Raw genomic sequence first — 12,355 nt, forward strand, 5'->3', positions numbered from 1 at the left:
TAACTTCCTCATTCATCCCTTTATGATCTCTTTCCAGGGAGCCGGTCGGCCGAGCGGACAGCACGCTGGACTTGTGATCCTGTGGTCCTGGGTTCGATCCCAGGCGCCGGCGAGAAACAATGGGCAGAGTTTCTTTCACCCTATGCCCCTGTTACCTAGCAGTAAAATAGGTACCTGGGTGTTAGTCAGCTGTCACGGGCTGCTTCCTGGGGGTGGAGGCCTGGTCGAGGACCGGGCCGCGGGGACACTAAATAGCCCCGAAATCTTCTCAAGATAACCTCAAGATAGGTCAACAATTTGTCGTATTATAATTTCTTTAACTAAAACTATTGATGCCATCGCGTCTATTAACAATTTAGCAACATAATTAGGTTCGTCTAATTGCCGTTTTAAATGATCATTTTCATTTACATAGGGCATTATTTGATGTTCGTGTTTATATACTGTTTCATCGATAGTATTAGTTTTAAATTTTTCTAATATTTAATTAAATAAATTTCTTTCTTCCTCATTAGTACAAATATTAAGTATATATTCTTTTGGTGTGGATCATTATTATTAATATAATTTAAACGGGAAATCCTGTCTCTAATGTCCTTTTCACGTTCTTCGTGAATGTAGTTATCACGTTCGGTAGTCAACTGATGAATGAACTTATTTATTATTGCTTCAATTTATGATTTTTCTGTTGCTTTCGATTCATCATCATCTAATGGAAATATGCTTGAAAAACAATGAATTATATCGCTATTCGATAATGTAGGTTTTGTATAAAGTCAATCTAATGTTTCAATATTATATTTATTTGCTTCATTTATATTCTTTACTAATGTATTATATTCATCATACTTTATTTTTTTAGAATTTTCACAATCTAGTAGTTTTTGTTGGCATTCCTGAACATAATGGTTTTGGGATACTAATAAATTATTATATTCTTCTTTTTCTGATAGTTTATCATCTTTGCATTTTTGTAGGGCTTGTTGGCATTCCAGAAATTGCATATTCTGGTTCTTTATATCGTTTTCACATGTGGCTAATTTTAGTTGGTATTCTTCAAGAGACATTAAATTGGTATTTATTTGCCTATATAATTCATGTTTTTGTTGATAACTTATAGTTAATTGTTCAAGTGCACTATTTAATTGTTGCTTACATGTTTTTAGGTCATTCTCGAGTGTAACGTATTTGGATCTTATTATAGTATTATTTGAATTTAATAAATTGGTTAGTTTTTCTTTTTCATCAGCTAAGTCTTTTATTTGTTTGTCTTTGTCTTCAGAAATATGTTGAATTTGTCTGTTTTTCTCATCTAACATAAATGCATATTCTGTTTCATATTGTTTCTTTTCATCATCGTATTGGATTCTAAGCTTCATTAATTCAGTATTGTTTCGATCTTCTAGGTTATTTTTCAATTTATTTTGATTATCTTGAAGCGTTGATTTTTCCTTCTTTAAATTCTCTATTTCATTTTCTTGGTCTCCTAATTTCTCTGAGAGCTGCACAATAGTAAGTTCTAAATCTCTCACGTTTGTATTTAAATCTGTTATTGTGGCATCTTGATTTCCACATTTAATTTCTAATTCACTTTTTTCATTCTCGCATTCATTACATTTTGTATATAAATGAGCTATTGTTTGTTTTTGTTGATTCCGACTTTTAAGAGGATATGTTTCGGTTATTAATTTAATATATCGATGAGAGATAGTAAACAAATGAAGCATTTTATTCAATAATAGAATCATTCTTTTATCGTCATCATTCTTAACAACAAATTTGCTAATAAGAGTTTTTATGAATATACGTTCTCCTGAACCCGAGGAACCGTCGTCTGGGAATGTTATAATATTCAAGATTGTTTTAACTATTTCACTCATTTTTTAAATTATTGGTTTAATAGAATGCTACGATCAGGTGACAAAAATTAAGCAAGAAAAAGAAGGATGAGTGGACTGCATTTTCTTGGACTGTCGGAAAACCTTTGACACAGAGGCTGGTACATAAGTTGAAGAAACAGGTAAAAGAAACTGGTAGGGTGCTACTAAGTGATAAGGGACTGTCTAAGCAATATGGGTGAGACCTTCGATTGGCGTAGTAAAGCCACCAGTGGAGTGCCAAAGGGCTTTGTACTCACCATATCCACAAGTCGTTTTAGTGAGGGATGGGCACTCACAAGAAATGCCAGGCCCACTTACTGTAGGGTGTGGTGGTGATCATCGCCTGGCGGACCAGGTAAACGATCGCGTATTTTCTTTTAGAGAAACTCATGAAATATCAAATGGAAACGAACCATAGATTATTATTTGTACTGTGCTTAATAGCTTATCCAAGACCCCAACTGCTTCTTATAATGTTGCAATCATCTATGAAAATCCGAGGGAATTGTAATATATTATTATTATAATTTATAATTTATATATATATATATATATATATATATATATATATATATATATATATATATATATATATTATATTATAGAATTATATATATTTTTACTAAAGGAAAGAGGGGTCGGAGATATGAGGATGTCTCTTTCCATTTTGATTAAACTTTAACTGTTTTAAGAATCTTACTCATCCGGTATCAGAATAAGTTGTTTGGAAATAACATCAATAATTGAACGAAGAGCATGTATGAAACAATGGAGGTAATTGAGGAATTTTATAAATCCTTAAACATTTTTAACCATTTTCATTTATCTGTTGTACATATTTTTTTTAGTTTTTCTCATTGTATATTGAGAAGGGGGGGGGGGGGAATCATTAAAGTACTATATAAAAATGCCTCAATCATTTTCAGATTCTTCTCATCAGCAAATACAACAGTCCAATGTAACTTTACAGTCTACTACATCATTACCAACATTTCAACCACAACATCACAAAGAAACGCCCCCGAAAATAAATAATGAGAAGAAACATTATGAATGTACAGGTTGCAATAAAAAATTCAGATGGCAATGCTTCTTAAAGATTCATATGAGAGTTCATACGGGCAAAAAACCTTACTAGTGTATTACATGTGCGAATTTTTTTAGTTTTAAATCTTGTTTGATTAGACATTTGGTAAAACATACAGAGAAGAAGCCCTTTAAGTGTCCTTTGTGCAGTAAACATTTGAAAGATAAATATAATTTGAAGACACATCAGAAAATTTATAATGATGAGAAACCCTTTAAGTGTCCTACATGTGCTAAAAGATTCATCTACCTTACTAGTCTGAAAAATCATCTCAAAATCCATACTGGTGAGAAACCCTTTAAATGTACAACATGTGGGGAAAAATTTAGATGGCTATGCACCTTAAAGATACATATGAGAGTTCATACCGGCGAAAAACCTTACAAGTATACTACATGTGGGGAAAAATTCAGATGGCTACGCACCTTAAAGTTACATATGAGAGTTCATACAGGCGAAAAACCTCACAAGTGTAATACATGTGGGAATTTTTTTAGTTTTAAATCAAGTTTGGTTAGACATTTGGTAGTACATACAGGGAAGAACCCCTTTAAGTGTCCTATGTGCAGTAAACTTTTTAAAGACAAATATAATTTGAAGACACATCAGAAAATCCATAATGGTGAGAAACCTTTTAAGTGTTCTACATGTGCTAAAGAATTCGTCTACGCTACTAGTCTGAAAAATCATCTAAAATTCCATACTGGTGAGAAACCCTTTAAATGTCCTACATGTGCTAAATTATTCATCTTCCCTACTACTTTGAAAAATCATTTGAAAATCCATACTGGTGAGAGACCTTTTAAGTGCCCGAAATGTGCTAAAGGATTCATCCAATATATTAGTATAAAAAATCATCTTAAAAGACATCATCTTGAGGTTATCTTGAGATGATTTCGGGGCTTTTTAGTGTCCCCACGGCCCGGTCCTCGACCAGGCCTCCGCCCCCAGGAAGCAGCCCGTGACAGCTGACTAACACCCAGGTACCTATTTTTACTGCTAGGTAACAGGGGCATAGGGTGGAAGAAACTGCCCATTGTTTCTCGCTGGCGCCTGGGATCGAACCCAGGACCACAGGATCACAAGTCCAGTGTGCTGTCCGCTTGGCCGACGGGCTCCCTCATCATCATCAGGTGAATCTTTAAAGACTTGTTTTCATTCATTAAGGAAACAAATGTGGAAACAAATAAGTATAACAGATAAATTAATATTTTTAAAATGTTTAAAGATTTATAAAATTTCAATACCTCTTTTCATATTGGCTGTTAGTTTACCACGATACGTTAATGGCTTTCAATATAATAATATATCTTATCCCCCCCACCCTCTAATATTTTATACCTAATAAATGGAGAATTTTATATAATGTTCTTTAATAACCGTGAGTGTTGAAAAGACAAGCTTCAACCAATTTAAATTATACGCTCATTCTATTTTTTTAAGTATATATAATAATATATGTAAATATTACATATATTATTATTATTATTATTATTATTATTATTATTATTATTATTATTATTTAAAAAAAAACAGCTGGTTAGATGGGTTAAGATGTTATGATGCCTGTTCCTTTAGTTATCATTAGGTATCACTTTGATGACGTCGACACTGTCTACATCCCGCTATGTCTTCCTGACGAACCTTTACTTGTTTCTACACAAATACACTCCACTCTCCAATATATAATAAAAAAATCTATTGCCTAATTGTCCAAGTAGATAGATGGCCTTGTCTAACAAGCTTAAAAATCACGAGCTCAGCAAACTTTGCCTACCGTGATGAGAGCCCTGTATATTAGGCCAAATAGGAGTTCTTGGCTATTAGGTACGACATATATATATATATATATATATATATATATATATATATATATATATATATATATATATATATATATATATATATATATATATATATATATATATATATATATATATATATACGTTCCTCTCAGACTCGGGGGCCTTGGCGTGCGCACAGCAACACAAATTGCTGTACCAGCGTTCCTGCCCTCTTCAGTGGGGTCTGACAACTTGGTGAAGGAAATCCTACCTGAGCACCTAGTTCAACAGGCAGGGGTGCATGATCCCAGCTTCACAGACTGCACAACCAAATGGGTCTCTCTCGCAGGACCAGCACCCCAACCACCGCCTTCTGAAGCCCATAAGCAATCCAGCTGGGATCGCCCCATTGCCGACCAAGAAGCTGCAACTTTGCTAGGAGCTGCGACAACACCACATGGCACTGCCCGACTTAGAGCTGTAGCAGCTCCCCATGCAGGTGATTTCCTATTTGCAACCCCAATGTCAGCAACCGGCACCCGTCTCACACCGCAGGCCCACCGAATTGCCGTGGCTCTCCGCCTCGCTGCCCCAATCCGCACCGAATACAGGTGTATTTGCTGCGAGGCAGAGGCCGACAGATATTGACGGCATGGCCTTCTTTGCCAAAGGACGGGAGGATGGCATGCAAGACACGGCGAGGTTAATGCCATTATTAAGAGAAGCCTTACCACAGCCGGTTGTCCAGCAGAGAGAGAGCCCCGTTACCTAATGTCCCGCAACTCTGATGAGCCTGTCGGTCGCCCAGACGGAATTACGGTGAACCCCTGGAAGAATGATAGACAGTTGGTGTGGGACTACACTTGCGTTTCAACTTTAGCCAATACCTATGTTGACTTCAGTGCTACACAAGCAGGAGGAGCTGCCAATCACCGGGAAGTGGGCAAGTCACGTAAATACAGAGACCTTGAGCACCACTACAATTTTCTCCCCATTGCCTCAGAGACACTTGGTGCCTGGGGTAAAAGTGCTGCTAGCTTTTTGAAGGAGTTAGGGTCTAAGTTAATCGAAACAACTAGAGACCCTAGAGCTGCCAGTTTTCTTTTTCAGCGCCTTAGTGTAGCAATCCAGAGAGGAAATGCTCACTGCATCCACGGTTCCTGCCCGCCATCTGAGGATCTGGAGGAGCTGTTCAACTTGTGACAAGCAGCCTTGTACCCTGCATGTAATCAATATTGTAACTTTTTTTGTGTAATGACATTTTCAAATAAAGTTAGAAAAATATACACACTTACCAAAAGAATCGGGGTGGTAGGAGAAGAAAATATCAAAGCGTTCAGTGAGGATCCACAAGGTCTTCTCTGAGTACTCTTTATTTTCTTCTCCGAGGCTATGGGTCCCTACACTTGCACCAGAGGTGGTACCCCTTCTAGGTTTTATAAATATATATATATATATATATATATATATATATATATATATATATATATATATATATATATATATTTATATATATATATATATATATATATATATATATATATATATATATATATATATATATACATATATATAAATATATATATATATATATATATATATATATATATATATATATATATATATATATATATATATATATATATATATATAAATATATATATATATATATATATATATATATATATATATATATATAATATATATATATATATATATATATATATATATATATATATATATATATATATATATATATAATATATATATATATATATATATATGTATATATATATATATATATATATATATATATATATATATATATATATATATATATATATATATATATATATATATATATATGCGGAAAATCCACAGGGAAATATGAAATGAGGTGAACGTTTCGGCTTTAATGCTTAGGTGCGTTTTGTGCATTAATTGGCTGTTGATTGCTGTTGTTGACTTCTTGATGTGTAATGCCTCACAGATGTCAAGCCGCCTGCTATCGCTCTATCTATCGATGATTTCTGTGTTGTTTGTTAAGATTTCTTTGGTGATCTTATATATATATATATATATATATATATATATATATATATATATATATATATATATATATATATATATATATATATATATATATATATGCGAACAAGCCTGAATGGTCCCCAGGACTATATGCGACTGAAAACTCACACCCCAGAAGTGACTCGAACCCATACTCCCAGGAGCAACGCAACTGGTAACTACAGGGCGCCTTAATCCGCTTGACCATCACGGCCGGACAAAAGGAAGTGATAGCCGATGCTATTTGAACCACTTCCCCGCCTTCCTTCCACTTCCACTTCCTTCTTCCACTTCGTCAAGTCCCTCGTCCCCAACAACGAGGGGAGGTTGGGGACGAGGGACTTGACCCAAAGAGGGGAGAGGAGGCGAGGACATCCTATCAGCCCAAGGCCTGGCCAGCAAGTGAGTGAATTGGGATGTTAGGTTTTCCTGCCATCTGACATATATGACACTGTTGTACGTAACTTTTGACATCTTTAACCATACCTGGCCAGCAGTAGTCTTGTCTGATTCCGTGATAGGTTTTATTAAAACCATAGTGAGAAAGCGCTCCGTGGGCCAGGTGTAGAATATCGGGCCGTAGGCTGGTGGGAACTACTAGTTGCTCGACATTAGCCCAATCGTCATCCTCCGTCAGCTTACTGGGTCAGTACGTTCGGTAGAGCAACTGATTCTCTAGGAAGAACCCAGGGATACTGTCAGGTTGATTCTCAGCCTGGAAGAATAATGGTGTTAATGAAGGATCCTCCCTCTGTAACTTACGGAACTCCAACATAGTAAGATTCTGTGGTAGGTTCTGATGGTCTTGAGGGACAGCGGTTGCAGTAGAGTCAGCTGGTTGCGGGTGTGCAGCTTGCTCACGGTGGTCACCAAAACCGGAGGAGAGACTTTATCACTTTCTTGGACCTCTGCTGGAACATACTTTAAGATGGGGTTGTCCACTACAAAGTCACATACCTGGGGTTTGTCCATGATGATCAGGTTGGAAGGTTGCAAATCTTCTGCCAAGTCATTGCCTAGGAGAAGTTGTACCCCTGACATGGGAAAAGGCTTTTCCCGGATGGCGACTTGGACTTCACCGATCACGAAAGGACAATCCAGGTGGACTCTGGCGAGTGGATGCAGAGTGGTAGCAGTGAGGTCAGTGATAAGGACGGTTTTCCCGGTGTAGGTGATGTTAGGCACAGCCGATTTCAATATTAATGACTGAAGAGCCGCTGTGTCCCTCAAGACCTTCAATTTGAAACGTCCCTCCGAATCTGTACTGTTGGCAGAGACTGTTCAAGGATACAGGGGTTTGCTGAAGAGAGAAAGATCATTAACAGGAACACCAACATTCATCACAGGCTTACCGGACTTAGGAGGAGTCTGTTTGGGTTTAGGAGTTTCACTATAGCCTTTGCATTGAGCTTTTCCACATATATCTATGGTATGTCCATAGAGCTTGCAATACTTACAATACAATTGAGAGCTCGCCTGATCGGTACTCACTTTGTCATAACTAGACCAAGACTTCTTACTGGAAGGTGGGTCAGGTGTTAGCCGGTATATAGGGCTGTAGGTGTTAGCCGGTATATAAGGCTGTAGGTGTCAGCCGACTTCACACATCGGATGTTGTCGGTTTCTTCTTTGTCTGCTAAATATAAACGGATGGAAGGGGGAGCACGTCTAAAGAATTCCTCAACTAGAATGAGGTTGACGAGTTCTGAAAATGTAGAGACATGTGCTGCTTCCAGCCATTTCATGAAATATCTTTACTTAGTATTGGCAAATTCTAAAAAGGTGGTGGTACTTGCCTCTAGATAATCACGGAATTTTTGTCTGTAGCTTTCGGAGGAGAGAAGGTAGGCGTCCAAAACTGCTTGCTTCAGGGTCTGGTACGGCTTCAGGGCTTCTCAGACGCTAAGGTACTGAAAGTAATCGCAGCTCTACCTGTGAGATGCACTCTGAGAAGGTTAGACCATTGGTCTTCAGGCAAGCTAAGTTTTTTTGGCTAGGGCCTCAAAAGTAGTAAAAACACATCTATCTCTGTCTCAACGAATGGTGGCATTAACTTACTGGTATGGGAGACATTGAAGCTTACTGGGAGACTAACTGTAGCTTGTTGGCGCTGAGTGTGGTGTGTAGTTTCCAAGGTGAGTTCTTGTCGACGAAATGCTAGAACACTCTCAGCTTGCTTCTTATCGTGCTCACGTTGCACCTCCAGGTGACGTTATCTTGCTTCTAGCTGTTCCCTCTCCCGCTCACGGTGTAGGGCAGCCTCACGTTCCTGTTCTTCTTTCTGTAGGGCAGCCTCACATTCCCTTCATTGTAGAGCTTCTTTCTCAAAGGCAGCTTGTTCTTTCAGTTGGTCACGCTTTAGGGCAGCCTCTCGTTCCTGTTCTTCCTCCTTCCTTTAGGGCAGCCTCGCGTTCTTTCATCTGGAGAGCTTCTTTTTGTTGCTCACGCTCTATTTTCGCTAATTCTAGCTTTAATATTATAGCTGCCAGAGCATGTCGATCTGCAATAGAATAGTTTTCGTGAGCATCAGAGTCTATAATTCCTTCATCTAAGAGGTGGTCCATGATAAAATTGTGCAAGTCAATTTTCTTGGCTCCATGGGGAACATCTACCTTGAGGTGCTTCCGGGGCTTAGTGTCCCCGCGGCCCGGTCGTCGACCAGGCCTCCTGACCGACCAGGCCTCTAGTTGATACTCGTGTGCTAGAGTTTGTAATTCGGTCCTCTTGCCACGAATTAAGTTCCCTACTTCACTGGCTGGATCACTACGAAATGCTGGGAGACGAAACATGTTGAGATAGCAAATAAATGTACAACAAATATACCTGTGATATTATAAGTGTTAGTAACAGGATGACGTGGCAACTGGTAACTATCCTGTGGAAATTTAATCGTTAACAATTAACGTAAATATTAGATGGTAAATGATTAGTCAATCAAAATCGAAGGAAATCTTGTACCCGGTACTCAATATAAGAGAATAAGGGCAAGAAAATCCTACTAAATAAATGAAACCGATAGTTTCTAAAACAACTGATACTTTTAATTGTTTCAAAAGTGAAAGGGTAGTCCAAGAATGTAGGGATACCTTGCCGGGTCTCTATAGGACCAATGAGCAAGGGGTTTCCTACTTAATTATATGATACTTACAGAATTAGCGTTCTTTGTGCTCTGAAAAAAAGAAAGCTAATTCCCTACCTGAGTAAATATCATCGTCTCTGACCGACTTGTAGGGGTGCGAGTGTCAACTGGTGACGAGAACTGCTGTTGAGGTCCCAACTCAGCGTAGTCCATGCTAGAGGAACTATGGCCTTCTGTATGCTCCTTTGGTCGGATTGCAGAAGATAGGGTGCGTGGCCTGAAGACAAATCAAAGTACCAGGGTACCAAAATGATGATCTGTCTGAATTTGAGAAATATCCTAGGAACGAAAAACGTGGAATACACGAGTAATAACACTGAGGGATGGACGATCAATTAAGAGTAAGACTGAGGCCTCCAGTCACCACATAATCCACAGTTATCCAACACTCACAATATGTTACCTTCGGATGCTCAAAATACACAGCACCATATAAATATTAAAAGTTATGAAAATATTGAAAAGCAACTGTATCAAAGCCAAGTACACTTACCACAAATTGATGTTCTGGTACTAGTACCTGATTGAGGCTCCTAGGACAGGCCCCCATTAAATATGATGGAAAAAAGAAGTGTAGGTGTTCGGTAGTCCTCCTAATGGCTGGTGTCAATGCCTATCACATTTACAAAAAAAAAAAGTTGACTGCTTGGCTGTTGCCTTCTGTGGTAAAGTAAGGGAAAACACGCAAAACAAATAGTATGAACAACGAAACTTTAATTTAACTTGAAAACAAATATGAACTAAGATAATCCCTTGGCTATGTAGAGTGCAAATAAACAAGATTATAAAGTCAAAAAATAACATAAAATAAAATAGTGGTGATGTTAATTTACAATGAATAAAGACAAGAAATGAATTAACAGGTGCTGAGAATAAAGCGCTAGCTGAGAACATCCACTAATTAACAGAGCGTATATCAGATGGTTGTATCAGCTAGAGAGCACAGGATATTCTAAATCCAATGGCTCGTGCAGGCTCAGTCATCGGCTATGTAGATGGCGCTGAAGTGCAGAGGTGCAGACGTCGATTCACTAATCAGAAGCGTGCTGGCTGGAAGTGGTGGTTTGGTGATCGAAGAAGGTGGAGGGGGGAGGTGGAGAGCGAGTGTCTGAAACGTATGCGCTTGGCAGAAACGTATTTTACTCAATACGTACTACACTTGCTTGTAGTATCTAGATGTTGTAGATGTACTGAAGTAACATGACGATAGGAAAAAGCAGGCCAAATCTCTCTTGAAGGAGATTATCGTAACAGCTCTCCCCCGAAGCCTCCTCTTACGGGTTAAGTTACTTCAGTAGCTGGTGTAGAGGTAGGAGTAGCTGTCTCTACCTCGTATACCCTGGAGAGGGCGTCGGCTATGATGTTGTCCGAACGTTTGATGTAGAAGATCTCCAGATTATAATTCTGCAAGTACAGTGCCCAGCGTAGAAGACGTTGATTGCTGATTTGGTCCTGTTGTAGGAACCGCAGGGAATTATTGTCCGAGTAGATGGTAATAGACCGATTCCCCTGTAGGTAAGGTTCGAAATGTTGCAGATTCAGGACGATGGAGAGGAGTTCCTTTTCTACAGTGCTGTAGTTCTTTTGATGGGGCTTCAACTTGTAGCTGTATTAGCTGACAGGAAGAACCTCCTCGCCTCGTTGTTACATTAGGACGCTCCCGGTGCAGGTGTTACTGGCGTCGACATTGATGATGAAGGGCTTCGTAATATCTGGAGAGGCGAGAATGGAATCAGAACATAGGAGAGGAGCACTATTACAGTCCTGTAAATTTTTAGGATGATCATTCAGGATTTCCTACTTAGAAGGCACCGACTCAGATTCAGTGCTTTCCGGAGGAGAAGCAGGGAAGGTCTCACTGTGGAAGTATGGATCTTTGAAAGTGGAGAGTGATATTAGCACATTTGGGGTAATATATATATATATATATATATATATATATATATATATATATATATATATATATATATATATATATATATGTCTATATATATATATATATATATATATATATATATATATATATATATATAAATATATATATATATATATATATATATATATATATATATATATATATATATATATATATATATATATATATATATATATATATATATATATATATATATATATATATATATGTCGTACCTACTATGCAAGGCCCGATTTGCCTAATAAGAAAAGTTTTCCTGAATTAATATATTTTCTCGAATTTTTTTCTTATGATATGATAAAGCTACCCATTTCATTTTGTATGAGGTCAATTTTTTTTTATTGGAGTTAAAATTAACGTAGATATATGACCGAACCTAACCTAATCTAACCTAACCTATCTTTATAGGTTAGGTTAGGTTAGGTAGCCGAAAAAGTTAGGTTAGGTTAGGTTAGGTAG

General features: G+C 37.6%; 1 protein-coding gene across 1 annotated transcript; it reads right to left on the reverse strand.

Moving 5' to 3' along the window:
* Window positions 1-776: 776 nt before the first annotated feature.
* LOC138364965 (putative leucine-rich repeat-containing protein DDB_G0290503) lies at window positions 777-1,880 on the reverse strand. The gene has a single exon (XM_069325052.1). It carries the CDS (start codon window positions 1,878-1,880, stop codon window positions 777-779), a length of 1,104 nt encoding a protein of 367 aa, XP_069181153.1.
* Window positions 1,881-12,355: the final 10,475 nt, after the last annotated feature.

This window comes from Procambarus clarkii, chromosome 15 (genome assembly GCF_040958095.1).
Source record: "Procambarus clarkii isolate CNS0578487 chromosome 15, FALCON_Pclarkii_2.0, whole genome shotgun sequence".
NCBI classification, from domain to species: Eukaryota; Metazoa; Arthropoda; class Malacostraca; order Decapoda; family Cambaridae; genus Procambarus; species Procambarus clarkii.